Source organism: Sinohyriopsis cumingii, chromosome 9 (genome assembly GCF_028554795.1).
Source record: "Sinohyriopsis cumingii isolate HCF-2022 chromosome 9, ASM2855479v2, whole genome shotgun sequence".
NCBI lineage: Eukaryota > Metazoa > Mollusca > Bivalvia > Unionida > Unionidae > Sinohyriopsis > Sinohyriopsis cumingii.
Window position 1 is genome coordinate 88,330,347 of NC_142969.1, and position 27,922 is coordinate 88,358,268.

At 34.3% G+C, this 27,922-nt stretch overlaps 1 protein-coding gene across 1 annotated transcript; it reads left to right on the forward strand.

Moving 5' to 3' along the window:
• The first annotated feature begins 8,170 nt into the window (after positions 1-8,170).
• LOC149792189 (S-adenosylmethionine synthase-like) lies at positions 8,171-27,695 on the forward strand. The gene is made up of 8 exons (XM_089970705.1): positions 8,171-8,319; positions 12,615-12,815; positions 16,362-16,474; positions 17,100-17,243; positions 19,532-19,750; positions 22,715-22,897; positions 24,381-24,514; positions 25,954-27,695. The coding sequence occupies exons 1-8, from the start codon at positions 8,244-8,246 to the stop codon at positions 26,054-26,056; spliced, it is 1,173 nt and encodes a 390-aa protein (XP_089826831.1). The 5' UTR covers positions 8,171-8,243; the 3' UTR covers positions 26,057-27,695.
• Positions 27,696-27,922: the final 227 nt, after the last annotated feature.

A 27,922-nucleotide genomic window follows, 5' to 3' on the forward strand; every position in this document is an offset into this window, starting at 1 on the left:
ATAAACTTGCCCTCTGGTTGATTATGTAGATAAATGTTCCCTACTGGTAATTTTGAAGACAACTTGCCCTACTGGTGAGTTTGTAAATAAACGTGCCCAACTAGTAATTATGTAGATAAACTTGCCCTACTGGTAATTCTGTAGATAAACATGTCCTTCCAATATTTATGTAGATAAATCTACTTTACTAGTAATTTATTGTTTTAAAGAGTGAGTGTTCCAGTAAGTATATCCTTCATTTACTTCCAGCATACGTTCAGCATAGAAAACAGTCTCTTGAGGTACGTATAAAGAGATGATAAAAACTAGAGATTAATGTTGTTTTTGCACAGTTGTTTGTTAATGACCAATATTAAAATCTGCATAATACGAAGAAGAATATCACTGTCCTTCCCCGGAAGCCAGATTTAACAACTGTAACACTATCAATTACACATGAATTCCATTTTCCATATTTAGCGTACACATTTCATAGAAAGATATAATGTACAAGGTATTAATTTATTATTTATTCATGTGTTTGGAATACAATGCCTATTATTTACATTAGTAAGCTCATAGTACTATAACATTATTTTGCTTTTCTATCAAAACGTTTGATTCCCCCTTTTTAATTGACATTACTTTTAAATATCCTCTATTTTATATCAAAAAGGAATTCCTCACTTTAAGACATAAAAATTTACCTTTAAAGACAAAATTAAATGTCATTCGGGTCTAAGAAAGGAATGTGTGTTTTCACGTGACCTTGCGCACTTTAATTTAACCATTTACCTCGTAGCGTGTATGACATTTTAGCACTTCGATTTACATGTAACACAGTTACCCAGTGCAGTGCGCTATGAATATAACATCTGTTACCTATTTGACTCCAAAAGAATAGCAGAAAAAGGGAACATTGCCCTCTGCATCTATTATCATGCTGCAAACCCACCGACCAACTCAATCAAGAAAGTAATGACGAGAGGCTCTGCCATCGCATGAAGGTAATTACAATATAGAAATATAATAAAAATAATTAAAAGAACGGGACCTGGTGTATTAATAGTCCAGACAGTCAGCGAGGGATTCCGCCATGTTGGAACTGAGAGCAGCACTGAACAAAGGCGAGGTGACTTTGAAGTTTAAAGTTTAAAGTGAGTTCGCCGTGCAATGGCAGCCACCGGAATATCATAAAACAAAACGGATAGGACTGCAGTGCAGCTTGCATTTCGAAGATGTCTCGACGTCCTTTTCAGCGAACGAAACGTGAAAAGGTCGAGCTATAGTCAAGTATGCCAAAATTAACGGATGGGGTTTTCATTTTGGCTATTGTAAACCTCTTTCGATAATATCTTTATATCTTAGACGAATCCTTATTTGATCCTTTATACATCGCCATCAAAATTATACTATTTTACGTAATTTTGCGTGATACAAAATGATATGAGTCATTTAGACTCAACTGGTTTAGATTATTTCGGAAATTGAAATTACACTTTGTACAATAAATTCAAATTGAAATGTTTGAATCAATTAATGAAATTTATTTGACTTATGGGATTTGGCTAATTACACATTGTTGGTATTTTAATTTGTGTATTAGAACAACTGGACTAAATCTGAGTAGAGTGCTATCCAGGTTTCAGTACTTCAGTTGGCGCTTGTCGCCTCTTGCGGAGTCCCTCTCCTCCTCTTCCCCGCTCGGACCACAAAAGGACAAAATGCGGGACCATACCCAATCTTCTGAGCTAACAGGTGTTCGTATGAGCGTGTAAGCACGGAACCGGGGTGGCGCAATGATATAGTTGACCGCGTTTAACATAATATGTAATCAATGGCAGATCAGTGAAAATCCAATGATTAGTCTTTATCCAGGAAACAGGATAATACAAATAACACCATCGTCGTACTTTCTTTCCAGTGTTTATTCCTTGCAAATTTGATCATTTTCTCTTCGAAAATAAAGAAATTATGACGAGTTTGAAACAGGTACGCAGCTGTTTTGTTTTCAGTCACTACGACTGTCCATTGCGGGCGGGTCAGTGACCCGCTAGTGAACAGTAGTGATGCTTCGCATGTCTTAGAAAACGGAAAATTTGATTTGCTTTGTGCATATAGGTGTGCTGGTTTTAACACATGAAACTGAGTTAACAGGTAGGTGACTTTTGGACCTTTACCACGGTATTCGCTCTATGAAGAACAAGGAAATACAAGGAAATATGAAATATTTATCTTCTTACTCCAGTATTTCTGGTTATTTTAAGGAGTGCGCTGTCAAATAGATAAAACATATCTTTCTGCATTGAGTGAGCCCCACATTTTGTCTTTTGCTATGAGTTAATATGCCAAAGTTTGAAATGAAGGTTCCACGATAATCGGTTCCCTGGAGTAAAATTGCAGCTATGGCTCATCTCATGTTTACGTTAGGTTAGTGATAATCGGTTGTTATATTACTTATTTTCAACGAACATTTAATTTAGGATGCATTAGATGGAAAGTATTTCCACAGCTCTTATACATTATGTTAATAATACCGTTGTTATTTCTAAACTTTAATTGGGGATGCGACTTTACGTGGAGAATGCAATACATTGCACAATAAATAGCCATAAGCATGAATAAACAATCTGACCGAAGGTTGTTCCATTTTGTGTTATTTTATTTTGATATTTACTGTCAATTTAATTAATCTAACCAGTTATTCGTTAGTTTATAGTTTCAAACCCCCGACTATATGCCAATTTCAGTATTCAACGATTGGATGGGCGTTTTGCAGCCAACCACCCCTCTAAATTCACAGTAATAGTGCTTGTTAGTAAGCATTACTGGTTTGTTAACGAATTTTCAGTGAGTATGATATATAGGAAATATAGAATACCCTTGTCCCAAATAGTTCCTACAAAAGTTAGAATAATGTTAAAGCCCTTAAGAAAAGGAAGAACATGTGAATATCGACACAAACAACATAATTCATAAATTCATTTATCAACAAAACTCAAATGATACTTTAAACAAGTTTGATAAAAATTAATATTTACTAATCCCATACAATTGAAATAAATTTTGAGCATAAATTGTCTTTCAGATGTGTATGTACACCTAGTGTTCCTAGAAGGTCATATCCTGTTTGAAGACTCGAGTCATCCCATTCCAAACTGGTCATTTCAGTCTTTGGAAAGTTTGCTCAAACTTGATCCACCTGTGTCATCTGAAAATTTGGATTGTTTTTAAAATCTTCTCTGTCAATTCATCATAGTTTGGTCACATTTTGTTATAGGCTTTTTCAGGCACTGTGGGGAAATCATTTCTATGTTTGTAGACCTTGTGTCAGAGAGTGAACAAGACTTGTATCTGAACATTTTTCATGTTTGCTTTTTGTTGTTGTTGTATTCTTCATCTTTTTTATTCTAGCAAATTGTTTTCCTATTTATTTAGAGAAACACAAATTAGTAATGGTTGATTTTATACATATATGTGCATATGTTTAAGAGTGTAACTTGCAGCCGCAGATTATTTAACCTTTTGAAAACTACAAGATTGTAAAGTGTTATACACCATACTGCATGGTACAGTATTTGGCAGACATTTTCTAATTGGAATTGAGTCAACTGGCACATGCATCTTGTTATGCTTTTAATAATAAAAAAATATGCATAATGGTTTTTATTATTCAAAGAAGAAAATATTAAATTTTAAGAATAGTTGGGTCCCGACTTTTGGGATTAATTCCCTTTAAAATTCTGAGAAAACTGAAATAATTTTTCAGTTAAATATGTAGGAAATGTTAATATTTTTGAAACATGCTTTTGGTGTTTTATATTTTAGGCCACATGTAGATCACTTTGAAACAGAGACAACTTTGATTAAAAGCGTCTTTATATTTCCTGGTGATAGTGAATTGGACATAACATAGAAAGAAAAGCGAAAACGTGTCATTTTTAAAAGCATCTTGTCTATTTGATTGCAATGTTGTACATCATAAAAGTAGTAGTTCCTTTAGTAATGTATGCATAGAAGAAACTGTGTAAGGATAACCTACACATCTGTGACAACGAATCAAATATTCTGGTTACTAAACTTGAGAACATGCTGGATGTTTTGTAAGATTTTGTCTTTTTTGAGATTCTTAACACAGTTAGTATATAAACGTAAAGTTATCAGAGTTGTTCTCGGATATAAATTATTGCATGACAAGATGAAACTAACAGACATTTATTGGTCTTGGGTAGAAGTACAAAGCTCTAAAAAGTAATAAACATGGAAAAAAGTTAAATTTTAAATATTCCTCATATATATTATAATAAAATATGTCACTTTTAAGAAGCATTATTTCAAAAAGTACAAGAGATAATACTGTGATTTTTTGAATGCGCTTTTGAATGTTCCATTGTTTGTAGATCTTTATCTATTTGAAAAGACTTCATCAAATAGGTATTCTTTTAATGATTGAAGTAGGCTTTGTATGCTGTTTTGACTAATGGTCTTGGACATCACTAGCTATGAATGGGTTGTTATCCCCAATACAAGAGATACAGACTAAGACGATGGCATGTGCATTTATATTCCCGAGCACCGTATGTCCCGGAATCGGACAAATTAATCAGCACAACTTGCCTGCATAAGTACGGTTGCAGATGAGATACATTTTCCTTTCACCGCGAATAACTGATAAGCCCGCTGTGAGGCATTAAATCGTCGCGCATGCCTGATTGGCCAATGCGACGCTAATTAAGGTATCATCATCATCATCATCATCATCAACATGTTTGACTCCATACACAAATGTCTACCTATTAACTGTTAAGCAGTGTAGTATATTTAACATTTAAGATCAATTTTGACCATTTTACTTGTTTGGTATACATCTATTATGAATAGAAAGACATAGGAGTAAAATCTGATCATTGGAAATGTATTATTTATTTTCATGGAAATATTTTTTTCTGCTTTAAAATCTTGAGATAACTTATTACTTTCAATTCAGTCAAGCCGCATGACCAACCGATACCGCCATTTCTCATATTCTAGATTCACAAGTTCTTTGTCTGCGTCTACATCAAGAAATCATCTGAATTTGAAAATTTATATAAAAATCTAATTGCTGCCTACTTCATTATCAGAACCTTTACTTAAGTTATTGAGCTTTACTATTTGTGATTCTAATCGTGTAAACGCAAGAAGGTAATGAACGAAATCCGCGACCTCTATTTTGGGGAGTGGATAATACGACCCAGTCCCTTTAAATAGCAGATTTCGGGTTGATCTCAAACAGCGACCACGTGATCTGACGTAATGTTCATTCACACTAATAAATGTAGTACCTAATGAAGGGGGTCCCCGAAGATGGCGTTACGAAAACCTGCTCAAATTGGAGGCTCGAAAGGAACCTCCATGAGAATGGTGCAGAGGCGTCAAAAGGAGCTTCGATGCTAATCGGATATAGGCCTCCAAAGGAGATTCCATAAGAATGTAGTAGAGGCGTCCAAAGGCGCTTACATGATGTATAGGGTTAAACTATTTAAAATGGTATTTTAACAGACCAATCTACGCATTCCCCAAGTAGATTGAATAGTTATGTCCCTTTGCAATAATTCAACTGTCACCAGGGAAAACATTAATGATTTTTAGAAGCACTTCATTAGTATACATTAACATGATCAGAACTGTACACATGTTTGTCACAGTTTATGTTTACTGTAAAATGTGACCATATTTTTGTATATTTTCGCATATTTCAAAATTATTTTGTTTTGAATCATTGGAATCAACATCCTGGCCTCCTTCCCAAAATCTGGAAAAATATGTTCACTGTGAAACAAAGTAATTTTGGAGAATGTTTAGCCCCACCAATCCTTATTATGAAACAAATTTAATTGTTTAATCAGCTACCATAATCCCAATTGCGTTTGCATACTAAAACTATATTCCGTTTTCAACATAAGAAGCATGAAATATAATATCATTACAAAAATATGATGTGATTCATTAGAAGTAAAGCATTTTTACGTAATTCACATATGTTGGAGAATCCCAATACGTATATGGTCTAAGCGAAGGGGGTTATCATGGAGAAATGGTCTGCTTCTAGTCTTCTATTTCACCTAACCTGCCCCAAAAGGTGTTCTTTACATTGCATTGCATTAATTTCATGACATTATCTGAAACTCATTTTATTTAAGTGCAATGGAATAAGAAAAAAATAAAATGTTGATTTTTGTGTCAATTTTTCACTTCAAATTGGGAAGTATTAAGATAACAAATGAAGTCGTATGTTCTGTATTTAATCTGAGTGCTAATTTCATGATCAACACTACTCACAATCAACATTGTTAACTACGAAGTTCCTGTCAAGAATTCATACCGAAAACCAGAGAGAGCAAAGATGATTTTTGGTGACCCATTCTGAAGCATTCAGTAGAAATATATAGTTCTATTACTAACAACATTAACCATTATGTGAAATAGTTCACTGCATAAACAAATTAAATGAAGAACTCTCCTATGGCAGATGGTGCTAATTTTAGAATATATCCTACTTTCAATTTTCACATTTCATATTATAAAATATGTCATCCGTGGTGAAGTTACAATTAAAAAGCATTAATATTTTTTTTTAAAACTTTTAATAATATTTCATGAACATTTTAATAATCTCACACGAATATATACAAAAATACTTGTCAATTGCGACTATTTTAAACTTTTTATACCGACTTCACCTTATTTTCTCCAATTTAAGCAATTCTGGCTTGAGACGTAATTTCATCCAGATATTATGATTAAATACCTTACAACCTATTCCAAGCTTTATATGATTAATATGATTTCTGGTAAGGAAATGGTAAAATTATGGTTCCAATCTAATTGCTGTTGTTGTTTTCGTTGTTGTTGTAGGGTTTAACGCCATATTTCAGCACAAGACGGGCTATGCATGGCAGCCAGTATAAAAGGGTGGATGAAGAACCCGGGAAAACCCCGGAAAGAACCACTGACCCACGAGAAGCTATTGGCAAGCTATTTCACATACCCAAATTGGCCGATACCGAGACACGAACCCACGCAGACAGTGGTGAGATGGTAGTGATCCATAACTTTAAACCACTTGGCTACTCGGGGCCCCTCCAATCTAGTAACATATGTAACAAATATTAATAAAGTGTTGGGAATGTTGAAGAAAGCAATATTTAGTAACTGTCCATAGAGATTTTTCAATAGAAAATTCTCGTCTTGGAAATATATTTCAGCATGTTATTATTCATAAATATATAGCTTGTTCACAAGATGAACAGTCTGGAAGGATTTTATTCACTATCAAGGACAAAATGATAAAAACTACGTCAATCACGTGCTCAATTCTATAAATTTAAATGTTTGTCTATTGTGAATATTTATGAATACATGAGTTTGATGTTTTTTTCAGTTATAACTACTATGCCAGTTAGCATATCTACCACTGGGAAGAATTGACAGAGAGTGCAAGCAATGGTATTTTACCACCAGTATAATACGTGTTTAAGAGAAAAACGTAGGGATAATGCAAAATAAAATCACCCATATCTTCAAGATGCTGAGGAAACCGATTTTCCCCCTCCTTCTTTTAAAATCGTTGTTGTTGTTGTAGGGTTTAACGCCATTTTTCAGGACACGATAGACTATACATGACGGCCAGTATTAATGGTAGAGGAAGAACCCGGGAAATCCCCAGAAAGAACCACCGACCCTGAAGAAGCTACTGGCAAGCTTTCTCAGATACCCACACTGTCCGAATCCGAGACTCGAACCTACGCAGACAGAAGTGAGACGGCTCTTATTCGTAACGGAGAGCGCTTTAGACCACTCGGTCTAAAAGAATAATGTCCACCCTGTAAAGACAGTATAACTCACCTTCTCATATCCCGACAACCCCGTACACGGCCGTGTTAACATGATATGACCCTTATGGGACTGATAGATTATATTCGTAATCATTTAATTTAAAGACAGGCAAGTTTTAATTTATGTTTCTATTAAATATTTAATAATTATGTGAAGCGAAATAATATTAAACTATTCTTGTCATTCATCTGTTTCAATGTGTGAACAAATATTTCTTTATGAACCAAAATGGGCTATCTTTCACAGTGGAACATTCCAATAGGCTGTCCAATCACAAAGTATATGAAATATCACGTGCCATACTGAGTATTTATAAGGTCTGACAAGGAAGTGGAACGGCCTCTTTTCTATTTATACGTGATTGTTGAACTGAACAGCAAACAGCTATGGCAAATGAATTAGGAAACGGAATGAATGAGGAATTCCTTTTCACATCAGAATCAGTTGGAGAGGGTCACCCAGGTAATGACATACACTGTTCATGCTAATAGATTATCATGGTTATGATGATGTTTGGTCACGTACGTTTGTTTACATCTTGCTAAGTGGAGTAGTCGTTCCTTCTTAATAACGTCACAGGCAGTGCCAATATACCATGCACATGTTGTAACGACCATGCACAGCTAATTATTTTTATTGTCATCTGCCCAATGTTTAAACATTATTTCTTCTTATGGTAGATATGCAAGTGTTATTATAACTTGCTATTATTATAATTATAAAAGTAAAATTCATACAAGTCGTGTATGTGCATTTGCCCGTCTTAAATCTAAAATATTTTAAAATTTACTACCATGTTTGATTAACCGAAGTTTATCCTAATTTATTGAATGCATTTGTACCTTAACTGTCAAGAAACTTCCAGACGAAAATTGTCGATCGCTGTTGACTTATACAACGGTGACCTGGTACTATACCAGGTCATTAAAAAGAGCACTTCTAGTCTAATCGTCACAATATAGGGTAGTTCTAATTTGCTGATCAACATGCGTAGCTTTCATCGTACATCACAGTTCGCAACATTCAATCCGGATTGTACTGGAGTACACCTGCAATTCGATCTCGTCCAAAATGTCCACGTATTTTAAGATCGATTTTGCCGTAGGTACTTTTGGGCCTGTAAATAATGACCTTCCAAAGGAATATGGATATATGAGGATTCAAATGTGGTGAATAAATGCAATCAAATTTGTATAAAAAAATGACACCCATTACTAAAATGATCTATATTGAACGCATACACGACCTTCGTTGTCTTTAGTATAATATTGTGACTGTTATAGTAGTTGTACTCAAGATATTTGACAAATGCATTTTCTAGGAGTAATGTTAACTTTTTGCAATCTACCATGGTCTCTTTATTACATATTTATACATTTAGTTGCTTCATAAACTCTGGGCCTAAGACTTCATTCTAACCATAATATAACATCTAAAACTGACATAGAGTTGCAATGTCGATCAGTTGGAGATCGGCATTTTTCGTGTCTAAAAGTGGGAATTTGCAAACATGTAACAGTTTTAAACAATCTTGTTATGCCACATCAAACTAAATAAATAGTGTGATGTACATTTTTTATATAAATAAAACATAGTGAAAACACGTTTTTCCATGTTACTAGAAACACGGATATACGCTCAGAAACAAAACTACAAAAATGTTGTATCCAAATACTCAAGAAGATACAGGCATTATGAGTTGCATGTGTTCGAATAATAATAAAAAGGCAAAATAAACTTTGAATTACGTGATTATTATAGGAATTATTAACATAAAATTCGCTTAAATCAATGTTTATTTTGTTTATTAGTATTACGAATACGATTACAACTCATAATATCAGGGAGGATATTGACATCTATGCACCTAAGAGATGTAAGCAATCGTGTATTTTGATGTATATTTCGGTTTTTGGGCATATTTCAGTGCTTCTAGTAACAATGTTTTTCATAGGAACAGGAATGTTGAATAAAATCGTCCCTGATTGTACATAAAAATTCGTGTCGCTTTTGCTCCTAATTAAACGTATTGTCGAGGCAAATCAAAGAATTGTAATGCATTTTATTCATGGTTTCAATTTCACGTGCTCTTGTACCCAAAAATGATAGCAAATTAAAAATCCAGATAATAGTTGACTACACTCCTTGCAATGGTGAACGGTTAATTAATATGTATTATTAAGCTGGCAATCAGATCTATTCAAATTGCATACATGGTGATTGAAAACTTGTGTAACTATTTTGCAGGCTGTTTATTTTGTTCAAAAGTTGAAATTCATTTGTAAGGCAACATTTTTTAGCCTTAAGGATGACGTCACTACATGTACTACTTTTGCAATATTGGCAATGCAGCTTCTGGTTTTGATTCCAAGACCGACCCACATCGTTCAAAACTGGATTTCTGAAAAGACTGTATCAGTTAAAAAAGTAAAATGTCTTAATAAAGTTTCAAAAAAAAAAAATTTCTTCTAAAATGTACGTGTTGAGTGTGACTTTGGCGAATTATGAGGTTTCAAATTTAATTTGAAGGTTTCATTGTAAGTTGACTCGCGTAAAATCATGCTCAAAAAGTATAACAAGTCCAGATACTCACGGTTTCGAGGCTACAATTTTTCAGATACCGGCATTTCCATGAAAGAAGTTGTCACGCAATGCATGGTGCAAAAAAAAAAAAAAAAAAAAAAAACTTTTTTGGACTCTGGGTCCAATGTTATTTTCCTAAACCTGGATAAAACCCCTTATCCCCCACTTGAGCATAGCTAGTTGTCATTGTTATTTTTGTATCGCCATATGATAATAAATTGGAGTTGCAAGTCCTCTGTATAATTTACTAATTTTTCCTCGAGGAGTTTAGAGATTAGAAGATGTCCAGTTATGCATTATCTGTCCATTAGCACAAATGTCTTCTCACAACTCATTTTAAACTACCTGTATGATTGCCTTGAAATTTCACACACACACACACACACACACACACACACACACACACACACACACACACACACACACACACACACACACACACACACACACACACACACACACACACACATTCAATTCCAAGTCCGCCTGCTCCTAAATTACGGGGCTTCACCAGAAGACATTTTATGTCAACTTGATTTTGATGAAACTGGTGCATTTCTGACGTCTAGTATATCCATTGTGGCAGCCAGGATGAAGATCTACTCGATACTGTTAATAAATCGATGGTAATATCAATATGGGGTTTTCACTAAGGTCTGTGATGTCTATCTAGTTGGTCTTAAATTAAAACGGTGCTGAAGTAACATCCAATATTCCACCATAGTGGTCATTATCAATATATCGTGCTACTTCTGATGAAGGGTCAGCAGTTGGCCGAGTGGTCTAAAGACCTCAACTTGACCATCATTGTCATCTCACATCTGTCCAAGTGGGTTCGAGTCTTGGGATATGTGTGAAAGCTGCCAGTAGCTTCCCATTGACTGGTGATATCTAAGCGAATCATCTTTTTTTAAATGAAGCATTTAATATACGACTCACATATGCTAATTTCATAGTTAATAAAATAATTAATTCATAAAATAATTAGTTGCGTGTGACCATATAAACAGTCCATTGAAGTAAACAGTGATATCCAAGCCAAAATAAATCCATGGAATTCAAGATATTTATTTTTAACAGAAGAGTGTTCAAACAATCTGGGTTTCTGAGGTGTTTCCTTCTCCATATAACCCTACTAGCGTACACGTACATATCCTATCCTCCCCTCCACAACTTTTACATTACAATTTTAGCTACATGGTTTTCAGATGTCTTGCCACTCCACATGTTTCTTGTATTTTGCCTCTTACACCCCTGTTTATTATCTCATCCTATCTAGGATATATATATATATATATATATATATATATATATATATATATATATATATATATATATATATATATATATATATATATATATATATATATATATATATATATATATATATATATATACAATCACCGACTTACTCTACATGGATAATATGTTTAGCTAATTCTTATTAAACAAAGGATGGGGAGAGGGGAGATATCTAATCATAAACAGCATCTTCAACCTTTTTTTAAGATTTAAAATTCCTTTGGTGCTTTTTAAAGAAAATATTTTTTGAAAATTGAAGTCCGTGAAGGAGGATGGTTTGAGCTCAAAAGATTTACTTCCCTTTTGTATGGTAATCAATGCATACACACACCTTTCGTATAAACATTTGCTAGACTTGCTCCTCTAAAAAAGGCGGATTATACTAATTTTATGTAAGTAAATTCAATGACAATGAGTTATGTTTTCAGAAATTAGACTTTTACATTTTATGGAAATTATAATATTGAGTGTGAATCTAGATTCATTGAGCTTGAATATACAATCACTAACTAAACACTCAGGAGCCAAAATACTTCTTTTTCGCATGTATTACAAAGCTTTATATTCGATGGCAATTTTTTCCAATTTATCATTGCAGCGTGCTTTCAAATTGAAATTCTTTAATATCTTTAGTATCGCCTACCGACTCTGCGTTTGCAGAAAAGTGGAAATATTTTCAATATGGAGGGATCTAATAAGCACATTTTTAAGCTCGAAAACATAATCCAGATGAATTTTTAGTGCGTTACTTTACAAATGCGCATGAATCCCACAATTGTAATCTTGAATAGACCCAGCTTCATGTGGCCACTTTCCGCAACATTTTCCGCTCCAATTTGTGTTCTCAACAACTGAAAGTTTCACTTTTTCAGACAAAATATGTGATCAAATCAGTGATGCAATCCTTGATGCACATCTGAAGCAGGATCCAGATGCTAAGGTCGCTTGTGAGGCAGCGGCCAAAACCGGCATGATTATGGTGTTTGGTGAAATTACCTCCAAAGCTCATGTGGACTATCAATCAGTTATCCGAAATACCATCAAAGAAATTGGATATGATGATTCCAGAAAAGGTGGGTAAAGTTAATGAGAATCGGTTGTTAAACCGGTTTTCATTATACCAGTAATGTTTGAACACAAATACTTTCGGTCTTAAAATATATTCATCATGACTAAAGATATGTGTCAAGTTGTGCTAACCCTTAAATTGCTTAGCAGTTATGTAACGAAAGATTCCTTGGTGCTGAATAACTCGAGGAATTATATTTTTTAAAAATTTAATAGCAGTAATACACTATATATCACTACTGCCTTACTTATATTCTGAGATGTCAAGTCCCTTCATTCGAGTGCAGAATTCCAACCTTCCATTATATGGATTGTTATAGAAATATAGAACATGTCGAACCCAGAACCAGTCTAACTACACGTCATTAGCTCATGCAGGATTCTCTTACTCATGGGAGGTTGTAACTGTGAGCTCAGACGAGGGGACTTTGTATCTTGGAAGGTGAGCAAGGCAGGTAAGTATCACATTATTCAAATTAGTTTTACACCTTTCAGAAATCACATATTTCACATGGGTTACATTGTCTGTATTTTAATAACCACCTAATAGAAACACAACACCTATATGAAAAATGATTGCTGAAGTCTGAACTTTATTACAAGGACAGAGTCACCTCTAACGTGATCATCTGTACACTGGCATGTACAAATACAGGTGAAATTACAAATTATCTTTGTATTTCATTTATTTTTATTCTTTTATAATGAAAATGTTCAAATACGTTTTAAAAATGCATCGTTGTTGAAGACAATTTCACATGCAAAATGTTGCAGCTGTCCTTGTTTATTTTGGTATATGTTTATCATCTTATGTCCAATTATTAACTTAGACAGTGACCTGTATAATTGCTTGTTCTGGTGTTTTTGCTTAGAATATTAGGATATATAGCTCTTCTAATTTTTGCTGAAGTTTGGGGTTAATTACGTACTAACCTTTCCCTTTCTTCAGTGAATTAGATTTTATGTTCACCTGTATATAGATGAAATTTTCCTGTGCAATAACAAATAAAAATAAAGCAACAAGGTCTCTTTGGACAGTTGTTTGATGAACTTTCATCCGAGGATGACGTATTGCAGAAAGATGAGAATAATTATACATTAAAGATACAAATACAAATTAGCTAGTGATGTTTGTTGAAAGTATGATTGCAAGATTTTAATGGAAGTATGTATGCTAATTCTTTATACAACTGGTCGTTTTTGTTCTCTGCCGACACCTCCGCCAACTACTTTTGACTTTTCTTTTACAGCTTGAGCTATTTTAAATATTTTCCTTTGAGAATGTATTGAAAAGAATCGATATGTGCCTCATACAAGGTTAATGTTCACTAGTACTATAACAAATGTGCGTACATTCCGTCACATATCAACCATCTTGATGTTTAGATATTTTCCTCTGTAGCATACATATCTGAGTACATAAGCCAAATAGACGGTTTATGTGCAGCCGAAGTAATATATTTGATCTGCAATGCTGGTCTTGAGATGCAGTCACCAAATAAGTCAATCCATTTTCAAGCCTAACTCAAATTCATTGTAAACCATATTACAGATGTAGATCATGTATGAATTTATCAAATCTAGGCTTATGATAATTATTCTGATTATATCTACCTTAACAAAAATAAAAGTGTGTCGAAATATAAAACTATCCAGCGAGACCGAAAAGTAGTCTTTTTTATTTATCATCTTTATAATTTCACTGATCATAAAAAATTAAGAATATTTTGCAAAGGAAGAAAATTGAGAATATTTTACATAAGATAGTGTAAGAACTAATTTGTCCATCATATATCTACTTGTGCTTTCCTAAGTTTATATTGATAGGATTTGTATATGAACTATTTGCAAGAAAACAGATTGGTTTCTTTAATTTGAAACTTTGCCTTGCAGATTATTAATAGTAATTGTGAAGTTAGGTATCACACCAGTCTGTAGCTTTACAGAAAATATCACCGGATAAGTTTTGACTTCTGGATGAAAATACTTAGAGCAGATGGGTCTTTTTAACCTTCAAGACCTGTCTGATTATAAAAAGGACAAATCAACAACACTTTACAAAATTTACAATTTGTTTACAAGAATATGAGAGTGATGTAATAGAAGACTTAGATTGAGCAATTTGTCATATCCATTGCAGAAATTGTGGACTTCACAATCATTTGGTAAAGGTTAGACCTGTAGACTAGTCAAAGTAAGTGTTGAATATACTTTTTTCAGTGTTTTGTGTTTGTATTTTGGTCCTAATCCACAATGAATTTGCCCATGTTTGCTAAGTATTTTGTACCTCAGCTCCAGCTCAGTAGTAAAATAAATGTATATTATTCATTAAATATACTGTAAAATAATGGCATGTAATAATAGCTATAAAGTCACAGCCTCTACGATTAGTAATAGTAATATATACATTACACCTTTAATTTTCAAATTTTGCCTTTTTGACATTTTGTATTTGCACAAATTACACTTCTAACTCCCTCGGGGTTGGGGTGTATCTGGTTGATGTCACAAACTGCGCAGTGAAAATATTTACAGAATTTGTGCTCCAAGCCCATAGTCATAACTATTGCCATACAAATTTAATTTTCTTTTGTGTTGGGTTTCCCGTTTCTCATGCAGCTGTTGTAAATCTAATCACAACAGTAATTTTAACAATCTCCTTAAACAATGTTAGACGTTTGTGAATTCAAAACATCTTTCCCAAATCCTCTCCTTTTCCAGAGTAAAATCAACAAAATCTATGTATACATATAGTTTGACAGACGGAGACTAAGTTGTACTAATTTGTAGCTGCAGATGCAACAACTTATGGAACGATCTCAAGCCTGTTGCCAAATAAAGCATCTATTTGTGCTGTGCACAGATCTCATAATTGCATTAAAACGTTTCCCTAGGAAAACAAAATATTTCATTTTGTATGATTTCCTTTCTACATTAAAAGCCATGCTAAATATTAAATCCAATATCCCATTAAAATAACAGATATTACCGAAAAATGTTATTCTCGTACAAATTGTGCAAAGAATATGCTGTGCTGTTGACAGCCTAATCACAATGACAACAGGAGATTGAACGGGTCGATAAAGCAGCCAACGCTGACCTACATCCACCCATTTTGGAATGGAAAATAACATATATTGAATTATACTATTGTATCTATCAGCATTTGCCATACTTGTCAAAATATGTCGAATGAAACCTCCACCCACAAACTTCAGAACATAAACCCACTTTTGAAGAATGGCATGTCTCGTATAGAGTAAGTAGGAGAGGTGAGGCATTATTGTCAGCTGCATTTCAGACTTGCATACCTGACTCATGAACCAAGAACCTTGACCACAATATTTCCTGCCAGCATGCCAGCTGACAGTGTATCACATTCTCATTTAGTATAAATTTTCGTCATGTGAGAAATATGTATTTTACCATTCATGATATATGACATATGTAAGTTGCATGCTATTGCATTTCTTGCACATTGGAGTTTTTAACTTTACAAAAAAAAAATAAATAAACAAAACAAACGAAAATATTTTTTCTACCTTATGCAGGATTTGACTATAAAACATGCAATGTTCTTGTTGGCATTGGGGAGCAAAGTCCAGATATAGCCCAGGGTGTTCATGTTGATAAAAAGGACGAGGAAATTGGTGCTGGAGATCAGGTAAGAACCACATTTCCAATAATATGTACAGCAATTTGTATGTACTGAATACTGATGTAGAGGAAAATTGTGTGCTAGTACATACATTATTAATCTAAATTGATGTGCTGCCAGGGTTCTTAGGATGCCAAAAGTCTTATGTGCGGACGCGAGTAAAGAGAAAAGTACTTGAGTAGCTGTATCTTAGACTTGTACCAATACTATATTTTTTTTAGTGAGAACAATCTGGGAAGACGTTACCATTCGGAAGCACACTGAGCAGGTAGAGCATGGAAAGACATTAGAATGCATGAATGCGCCGAACCTGAATTATCAGAGAAAAGTTTGTAGGTGACGTTTGTCGTAAAATTATATGCAGTTTAAAATGTGGTAAAATATATGCAGTGCAGATGAACGTTTGAATTCAGAAACAGGTCAAAGGTTGCTAAATGAAATTTGTTCAAGCTCGAATAGAATAGCAGTTCCCTAGTTTGATTATTGACTCCATGCAATGACTTTCAGAGTTGGAGAGGATAGAATGTGTGTCATGGTAACATACACCTGTAACAGAGAGTGTCTTGTAAACACATCTTCATACCACATATTGATTTCGCTGAATATTATTTCTTTCTTGGTGATATGGCAGGGTTTGATGTTCGGGTATGCCACAGATGAGACTGAGGAATGCATGCCTCTCACAGTGGTTCTGTCTCACCAGCTGAATGCCAAGATAGCCCAGCTGAGAAGGAGTGGAGAGTTGCTTTGGGCCAGACCTGACTCCAAAACACAGGTAGTAAAGACATTACATTGACAAACATAGATCCATGATGACGTAATTCAGTGTTTATGTATTTCTTTGTTTTGGATTTTAAAAGAGCAGGTTCCAACATTTAATCGTTAAAAAAATTGGATTGTTATGCACATATTTCAAAAGCATCACGACACAAGATTAACACATATAATAGTAACACCCAACCATGTTACTAACACCAACGAAACAACATTGCAGTATATGTCATGTGTTGCCATTGTCACACAATACTAACAATTAACTAAATAACTTGCCACATTTACCAAGCATTAGTGTTATCAGTAATTGGAATAATCATATTTAAATTCATGATATTAGCTGTTGATATTGCACATGTAAATGTCATAAGTTGCATCAATTACTGTTGAGCAACCACAATCAGGCGACATCATATTGTTTCAGAATTGTTTAAAAAAATGTAGTATTTGGTGTTTGCATCGTTTTATCAGTTTTGATTCAGAGATCATCACCAAACTGTATCCATTGTTTAGTCTCTCTCTGCAATGTTTTTTTTTTTTTTTTTTTTTTTTTTTTTTTTTTTTTTTTTTTTCAGGCCTTGAAGTAATATGCATGTACCCTAAAGTAATCTGTTAATATGCTGACACTAATAATTAGCAAAACTCTGCAATCATTGCACTCAGTTAGAACCTATTTTGTATGTAAATTGACTGTTACATCTGCATTTTAATGATTTAAACTTTTTGGGTCCAATTCTGTTAGATTCCATGACTTTCTTCATTTATATTAAATCTCCACTACATCAGCTCCTTGTAACCTTTTATAGATCACAAACCGTACAGTATATTCTGATGCAAATTTTCGTGTACATGGTATCTTATCCAAATGTTGGTTTTTCAGCACAGTTTTATTTTGCTGAGCTGGGAAATACTGTATATACTTTCAGAAATCGGTTTAAAAAAAAATGTCTCTTACATATGGTTGTTACAGTTGCTTCTTTATTCCAAAAGGCAACTTCTGGGCTGGAACATTCTACATTCCCAATGCCCAGAACAAAGTCGAACTGGGGCTCAACATGTTGGATTTTGCACGGTGCTTGCCCAATGACAAATCGGTAAAATTAAGATAGTTCTAATTCTTTTTGTTTGGCAAGTTATACACTGCAGATTTGACCACTGAGTTTATATATTGACAGATATATAGAAAGATAGATAGATTCACATGAAATGGTCCAGAGAAAAAAAAGATGTTTGCAATGAATATCCATTTTTAAACAATCTACCAAAGAAAACATTCAAGGTTTGTGGTAGTCAGATAAGTTGCAGTGTCAGTGTTGGACAGCTGTTAGTGTAACATTGTTTTACGTTAATGTCACCCTGTGATGAGAAATATCTAAGTTTTTTGGGGATAAAATGATGACAAGATATTACATTGATGCAAATATACAATTCGTCATTTAATATTATGAAATCTTTCGTCACTAATTCTCCCAAATCGATTGCTTTAGTGGCATGGTGTCCGGTTGGTACTACATGACAAAGATGTCAATCTGATATACAATATGGCCAGCTTGTTGACCACCCAGACATTCTTGTTCTTGCAATAAGGACCTCAAACAAAAGTTACCATGGTTGCCATTTTAAAGTAAGGTCGTGTTTATGTGGTTTTAATAAAAACTGTGTTACTATGTGAAGTTGGTACTTGATGAAATGATACCAATGTGGTCTTAGAATTTAATAAACCTTGTAAAAGCTACTGCTTTGGAATGGATGGCTTTGCCGACAATTTTTAAAAAGTACTTCCTTCTTCCGGTATGCATTATTTCATTTAATAAAAATGATGTCATTTGAACCTCCAAAATGGCTGCTTTGCTGACAATACTGCAAATATTTGTGGACAGCTCCTCCAGAACAGATGGTTGAAACAGCTTTAGTTTTTCCTGAAAACACTACAGCATATGTAAGAAGTTCTAATGAAACCTCTGTCCACAACATGGCACTGTAGCCATCTCAGAAAATCGTGTTACCACTGAATTAATATATTTTTCAAAGCCTATTTTGTGGATATATGTAAATGTATGTTCACCAAATGTTGCCCATTTGGAATGTATGCATCATTAGCCCAAACACGCAGAATGACATTGAAGGGTAAAATGCAGTGGGGTTCATACAAAAATAGAACATGGTGTAAATATTGCTCACAACATACATTGTGGTTCGGTTGTTTTGCAAAATGACTTTAAAACAACTCAATTGTACACCATTTCACACATGGCCATGTGAACAACAATTTTTTTGCCCCCTTTTCAGGTGACAGTTGAATACAGATGTTTGAATGGAGCATGCATTCCCATTCGTGTCCACACTGTGGTGATATCTGTTCAGCATGATGAAAACATCACTTTAGAAGATTTGCGAGAGGAATTGATGGAGAAAGTTGTTAAACCAGTAATCCCAGAGAAGTACAGAGATGAAAACACCATCTACCATCTTCAGCCTTCTGGGAAATTTGTCATCGGTGGACCACAGGTAGATTTAAACTCATACAGATGCATGTGATAATTCAATTCATGCAAATGTAGAAGAACGATGCAGTTGCAAGAGTTCAGCTTATGCAATAGAAAAATGATCAAGTCCTTTGGAAATAAATATAATCCTATGGTTGACCGTTTCTTTTAAAATATATATTCTACATTTTACATCTTTTGAATGCAATACATGCATGTGGTGGAGCCTGGAAGGGTTACATCTAAGCAATAATGGCTTTTAAGTGTTAGGAGAGTTGTTTAATTTCAAGGGGGCATGGTCCCCTATGTACCTTTCAAAAATGTAGTTATTTTCAAAGAATTGTTTGGGAAAATTGTTATAAAATGTATTTATTTTCGAAATATGAGTTGAATGATATAAATGTTGGCAAATATATCAACCAAATGGGCAGTTTCTTCCACTAGTATCTCCAATAATGGTCATCATCTTGGATCCCTCTGTGAGGTCGGTCAGTGACTATTGGTAATTGTAGTAGCACCAGTCAGTGTAATTTTGTCAATTTCCACAAGATCATTGTTCATTTCATAACCAGTCGCAAACCTCCCTACACTATAATCGTTTAAGTATCATTTTTTTTTTCCAGGAATACACCAGCACCAGTGTTCGTGTAGGCTGTACTTTATGATGCAATTGTTATCAAGCAATGCTTACACAATTATAATGACGAATACTGGTTTTCATGTGTGGGAAATGCATAACTAAGTTTAAATGGGGACTTCCATATTGAACCTTCAATATCTTGGACAAATTGGATAATGAGCAATATTCAGGCATATTAATAAGGTTATCCTATATCTGGTTTGCTGAAGTTGTTACAAATCTTGAGGCTCTATTTTTAATCTGATTTTGATCAAATTTGAAATGTCTGTTTATATCATCAAGATCTTATACAAGTGTGATAATAAGCAATATCCATGCATATTGATACAGTGATCTTACAGCTGACTGGCTGAGCTTGTTACTACTCTGGAAGACATTTGTGCTCCAAAATGTCGTCAAATTTGGGAGACAATCGTTCCTCTTTTTAACGGCCACCCACTTTTTACGGCTAGAATCTTATGACACGAACGAATTTATGTCTAAATTGACCTCTCAAGAAATGCCACCCCTCTAATTTGATGAGCAGCCAGCATATTGGTGAAAAAAAAGTTAAATGTACGCTCAATAGCGGTCACATATTATTTTAATACATATCCAGAACCAGTAGTCACTTTGTTATGTAAGTAGTCCGATTATCGTTACCAATGCATATTTCCAGATGTACGTTTTTTGTTACTGAAAGAAGTGTTGGCTAAAGTAAACATGTACCACAAGGTTAGTATTGTATAATGAACACCGAACTTTGCGGGAAATGGGGACAACAGTGTTGTGATAGAGTTATGGGCTTCACATGGATTGAGTTGTTGTCTTTGATTACGAAATTACGTAACTGTCAAGATCATGACAAGGTCAGCATAGGTAATATGCAGATTTTGTGGATTAACACAGATAGAGAAATTAACCTTGAACAAAACAGAACACCAGACAAAAACCGAAAAATCATGCGGTAATACATGTCTCACTTCACTTATAAAGAAGGCATTTTGTCGACTCTACAAATGTTTCATCTGCATAAATAAATTGCATTACTGTACAATTGGCAGCTTAGAAAGAAACTGTTACAAAATTTTAACATAGCATCACATCATCAGATAATTAATACTTGAGAAGAAAAAGTCAAAGTTATTAAGTTGACAACAACAGATAGAGTTCAAGAGTTATTGCCAGACAATCTTCTGTCGCGAAGACTAGAATAAACAACGTTGTCACAGATAAGGATACTATTATGTAGCAATCGAAAACAAATGGAGTTAATGGAAAGAGATTTATTGTAAATGATAAGCAATGTATGCACCAAGATTTTAATGTTTTTTAATGGTTTTGCAATGTGCATGTCAAAAATATCCCTGTCGCATTTCACGTTTAAGAATTAGAACTATGTATTTTTACTTGAAATAAGTCTGTTCATAAGACAAGAAAAACTATTTTATTATTAACACTACTTTTAAATTACGATTTAAATGCTTTGAATTTTTAGTTTTCTTACTGCAAACACGTACATCGACCACATACATGTACTATTCACAAATACAGTTCACGCTGGAAAGGCCACACGTCTTATACGGCCACTTTCCCAGTGCAGAACGGGTGTCCGTATGAGAGGTGGACCACTGTATATGTTTGTAAAACAATGTTCATGGACAGTTTCATCAATAAGCTTGAGCCATAAATTAATATGAGATGATCATTCACGTAATGGGTCGAACTTGTTACCAGACTGGAATGTATAATTTTGATTGTTGACAAACTGTGAATATGTTGTTTTGTCTTGATCTTGGGTAGTTTCGAAAGTAAGCAGGATCAATAAAATTTGAAGTGATTTTGATTTTTCATCTGTTCAGATATTAACAAGATATTAGATATATTGCATATCCAATCGCTCTTATGTTTGTTTTTCAGATGGCTGTTTGTCAGATGAGTTATCTCGCTTGCTAGAGGATTATTTTGAAACTTCGTACACATTATGCTTTTCACTAGAAGTTGTACCTTTTGACCAAACATTTTATGACCTAATTTTTTCAAGTATAGACTTGTCTCCTTGATCGATATAGGTGGCATGCAAGGGAAGAAGTCGTGTGTTTGTGAATTTATTGTTTATCATTAATCTTGTCACATGCATGTCGTTTAATTAACCTTGTAGGGAATACATAACTTAACTCAGCAAGGTTTTTTCTGATGAACTGATAAACCCTACACATGCATGAGATAGCATAACTACGATCGCGCTTTCCAACACTTACAGCAGAGTCGACATCAACATTTCGTGTACAGATTTCCAGAAAAGCACTTTGTTGAAGCACGTTTTGGAGATGAATGGAACCATGATACATTTAATTTGTCTTATAGGGTGATGCTGGTTTGACTGGTAGGAAAATCATTGTTGACACATATGGAGGCTGGGGAGCACATGGTGGTGGTGCTTTCTCTGGAAAAGATTACACCAAGGTGGACCGTTCTGCAGGGTATGCAGCCCGCTGGGTTGCCAAGTCACTGGTCAAGGCTGGACTATGCAAGAGGGTCCTCATTCAGGTAGATCGACTGCAATATAATTTAAGATAAGTCATCCACATCACATTTGATAGCACAACAGCAAGGGTTCCAACAAAAATAGTCCGTTAAAACAGATTTCCTGGCATAACAAATTTCTTGCTTAAGGAAACTATTCTTGTCAAACCAAACTGGACGAATATTGGTTTTAAAATTCTACATATGATGTCCTACCACGACTGGATGTTAATCATATTTTTATATTTATCTGCCTGTATGCCACACCTTGAAGTCAATCATGTTGAAACTAATGTTATAACTACTCATCCAGAGGAGAAATTCGTGTGACAAATTTGTTTCTCTAATATTTTTATAATTTGTAAAATGGCTTGTTGGTTGTAAATGAACAGGGTGCCGATCTTGTATCCAATATGACAGCCATCTTGAAGGTTTTGTTGTCGCTACAAAACATGTATGGGTGAGCATATCATCATGTGGTTTTCAAAAAAACTTCTAGTTGATCCTGAATGAAGCTAATATTCCATGGCAGACGCATAGAAATCTGGAAAATTCCAGTACCACTACTCTTGAATGGAGGGTCATATCAGCTTGGGGTTTTGACTAAAAGAACTTGTAATGATGCCTAATTGATTCAAAATAAAAATGGTGCCGATTTGATGTCCAGTATGGCCTACAGCAACCAACTTCAATATCTTCTAATTAATGCTACTCCTTAATAGTCACATGGGGTTTTCATTAGAAAACTTTTTCTAATGTGTAGTTGGTCCAAAATGAAAATGGTGCCACAAGCACATCTAATATCACTCCCATTGCTGCCATGTTCAAGAATTTTGTATTGATACCCCTGAATGGATGTTCATGTTAACATCGGGTTACTGGTGAAAGACTTCTTGGGTCTTGTTGGCCCTAAATAAAAATGGTGGCACTCACACCGCCAAAATAGCCACCAAAGTGACCATCTTGAAAATAGTCACTATATTTCCTGAAGAAAAATGATTTTGTCGGCAAGGGTTTTCATGAAAGTATTGCTATGGTGTATGTTTATTGTAAATGTGAATGGTACAAATATGCCACCATCTGGAAAATCCTGTTGATATTTCTAGATTTCTGGTCAATACCGTACTGTTGACCTGATGTCCAATACGGCCACAGTGGCATCAGTCTGGAAAATCCTGGTATTACTCCTTCATAACAGAATGTAATGTCATCAGAATTCTAAATTAAAATGGTGAATTTGAATTTTAAAGGTCATGTTGTTGCGGGTGGATGATAATTTTTTAACCCTGCGAAATTCCTGACTACCTGACTTTTTATAAACCAAGTGGAGAGCTTCCCCTCTCCAGCCATCCTATCATCATTGCAGAAAAGAAAGCGATATATTAATGAACTGTGTTCCTCTTGAGTCACTCTGCATTAATAAACTATTTCAAAGTCATATTCCTTTATTTGTTGTGCCTAGCCACTCTTTGAATATCAAATAGTACACCGCCGGTTTCATTTGCAGCTTTCCTATGCCATTGGAATTGCTGAACCACTGTCAATAACTGTGTTCAGCTATGCTACGTCAAAGAAGTCAGAGAAAGAACTGCTTGACATTGTGAAAGCAAACTTCGATTTGAGACCTGGAAACATTATCAAGTAAGTTAGAAATACATACAGACTTTTCATGGGTTAGTCTATTTGTTTTACTTCTTTAAAATTGGAATGAGCATTATGTGCATGGTATGTACTGATATTGCTTAATCGTCCTTGTACAAGTGCCGAATGCTATGTCATAAGAAACCTTTAAACTTGTTTTTTTTTTTATAGGTCAAGTGTCTTTTGCCAATGGCATCAAGCTGCTCTGATGTGAATAAGTTTTTAGGAGTGTCGTATCAGAATGATACAAATGAGTGTTGAAAAACGTTAACATCAGTGACTATGTTTTGAAGGGTGTTACATCAGTGTGATGTTAATATGTGTTGAAGTGCGTTACATCCGTGTGATGTAAATATATCTTAAAGGGTGTTACATTTATGTGATGTGAACATGTTTTCAAAGGCGTTACCAGCAGTGCGATGTAGTTGCTTTGAAGAGTGTTTTATCAGTGAGATATGAATGCTTTTAAGGGCACTGTATCAGTGCGACGTGAATATGTTTTGAAGGGTTTTGTGTCAGTGTGATGTGAACATGTTTTGAAGGGTTTTATCTATATTCGATTTGCATTGTTTGGGTTTTATTGACCGTTAAGTAATTATTGAACAATAGCTCTTTCCTCCTCCCCTTAATTTTATTTTCTCTTCCCCTCCCGCCTTATTTTTGTTGCAAGTGGGGACTTCCGTCTTTAGATGAAAATCCTGCCAGCGTCTCTGCAGTGGAATTCAAGGTTCAAGAATTAGAGGAATGCATACGCCTTGTTGATTGATCTTAATTGTTACCATCTTTAGAGGAGTGCTTGGAAAAATAAATATGGTTCTAGTTTATTACTTTTAATGAACGTATTATCAACTGTGATGGGCATACTAGCATAATTTCTGAAAACCATCTATATGGGCTGGCATCAACTGCAACGGTCTAGTGGCATTGTTTTAACAAGACCTTGAATTAGTTCAATTTCTAGTTTTTGAAAATGCCATTTAGAAATGTTGCAACTCTCAATTACCCTCTCTCTTCACTTCAGTTTCTACGGCATAATCGTGCTGAGGATTTCAACCATATTTTAAATGCACCTTTGTTTTGATAAGATCTTGAATGACCTTGATTTTTAGCTTTCCATACCATTATTTACAAATGTAATCTTGATTGATTATTACGCATACTTTAATGAATGCAGTATTTCTTTACCAAGGAGTGTTGGATATTGAGTCAATTGAACATGCTACTTTTATTGAGAAGACTACAAACAAGCTCAATGTTCAGCATTCTGAATGTCCATCTTCCTTTAATTTTAGTTTCCAAAGGTTAGTTCCTCGGTATAAAGCCGCGGCAAGTGAAATAGAGTTGGCATGATCCATTAAACGAATCATTGTGTGCAAATTGGCTTCGATCATGCCCACATTTATCTGACTTACCATGGCATTATTTTTTTAAATTTACAGGGAATTGAACCTGAAGAATCCGATCTACCAGAAGACGGCCTGTTATGGACATTTTGGAAGACCTGAATTCACCTGGGAAGAACCCAAGAAACTGATCTTCTGAATGTGGGGACTGGATTAATATACAGTGAAAAACCTCAAAACCAAAACCCTATAGGAGCTCGAATTTAAGTTTCAGTTTCGAGAGGTCGTCAATGTAGTTTACGTAAAAATATGTCCATTATATATATATATATATATATATATATATATATATATATATATAGCGGTACAAGTACGGCATGATCAGAAGAAGCCATCAATTCTGAGGCAACAAAATCAGAAACTTTTTAAAAATGTCTCTGTGAAATCGTACAAGTTTAAACAACTAAAAAAGTTGTAGTTTTATTATTTTATGATATTTGATGAAACAGTAGCTTAGCAATGTATTCCTTACAAATCCGGTTTTGTTGATCTCCATTGGTAAAGTATTAAAAGTGATGGCCTAAAGCAAGGTTCTTGAAGCTGAAGTATTGAATTTTTCCGGGTTTTTTTAAAAAGTTATTTTGATCATCTATGTAAAGAAACATGAGATATGAGTCGGAAATGAGCAGTGAAATAGCACCAATTATTGACTTATCTTCAAAGATTTTGTTATTTTTAATTTATCTTGAAAGCTGGCCTTTTGAAAGATACAAAGACTTGAACACTGTCTTATTTTCGGCAATAATCTGTCTTTGCTTATCAAGGATTGATTTTACCTGGCAAGCGCATGCGACAGTTCTCAGTGATTGACTTGCTGATAAGCCTACTGCAGTATTTGCCAACAGTAAATACTCTGGCCCAAAATGTGACAGGTACATTTTACTTGACCCATGGCCAGTCTTTTTCGGGACCATAAATATCAACATTTTCTTATCTTAGCAGCTAAGATATATTTACAATTTTGAAGTGTTTCGGTTTTATATGGGCAGATTTAGTGTAAATTAAAATTTGGAACAAAATTATTTTGGTTTTCTAAGTAGTGTGATTTTCAGTTGAGGGTTTCTATATAGCAAAGGATTTGATGTGTTTAATTATATATTACATTTACCACCATTTTTGTGGCAGAAATGATTTCGCTATTATTAATTGTAATTTGATTTTTCAACCTGTATAGAAAATGGTTTCACACATGCTATGGAACAAGCAATACAATATTCACTAGTTATAGAGATAGATTGACACGGAGATGTGCCATGACACGTGATAGACTAGACTGATTACACGTGTCTACATCAGGGAGGAGATTCATGTAATATCTTGTCTTAATCTGCTCACCCTTTAGCTAGTGCAAGTACGTGTATCTTTAAAATGGCGTTCTTGTCTTGTGTTTATAAAAATTAATTGTAACGAGCACTATTTATAAACACTCGGGCCTACTTTTTCCATAACACGTTTTACAAAGCAATACCTTCTATATGTTTTATTATGACATGCTTTTAGTATTGTATATATTTCATGGATTCATGATACACTCAGATTATTCTTCTATATTTTACATTGATGCATGTTTGATTTTGCTCTTATATTTACCACATGATGCTATAAATAATGTTTTTGATATTACTTACTGTATTTGAAATATTTACGAGAGCATACTGAGAGTGATATATATAGATGTTACACATTCATGACAAATGCGCTTTATAATGAATTCCATTGATACTATATATCCAAGGGAACAACTAATAAAATGGTCAATAAAGTCAATAATGATCCAATTTTTCATATTATTATATATATTTAAAGTTATCTTATTGATCGGTAGTCTTCTCTTTCTCGGACCTATGTCTCGTTTCATGTGACAGCATGCATACACACAAAAGTATTCTTAGATCACAAGATAATTGATTCACATGCATTGATAGACGTTGCAGTTTTGCTTCAAGGATTCATATTTCATTGGAAGATGAAAACTTAGAGGGATTAGTGGTCTGTCCAGAACATA

Excerpts from the sequence above, each read along its gene's own strand:
- LOC149792189 (XM_089970705.1), top strand. The coding sequence starts at position 8,244 with ATGGCAAATGAATTAGGAAACGGAATGAATGAGGAATTCCTTTTCACA. Across the intron at positions 16,475-17,099 it reads AAATTGGTGCTGGAGATCAG|GGTTTGATGTTCGGGTATGC; the intron begins GTAAGAACCACA and ends GTGATATGGCAG. Across the intron at positions 22,898-24,380 it reads GCAAGAGGGTCCTCATTCAG|CTTTCCTATGCCATTGGAAT; the intron begins GTAGATCGACTG and ends TTTCATTTGCAG.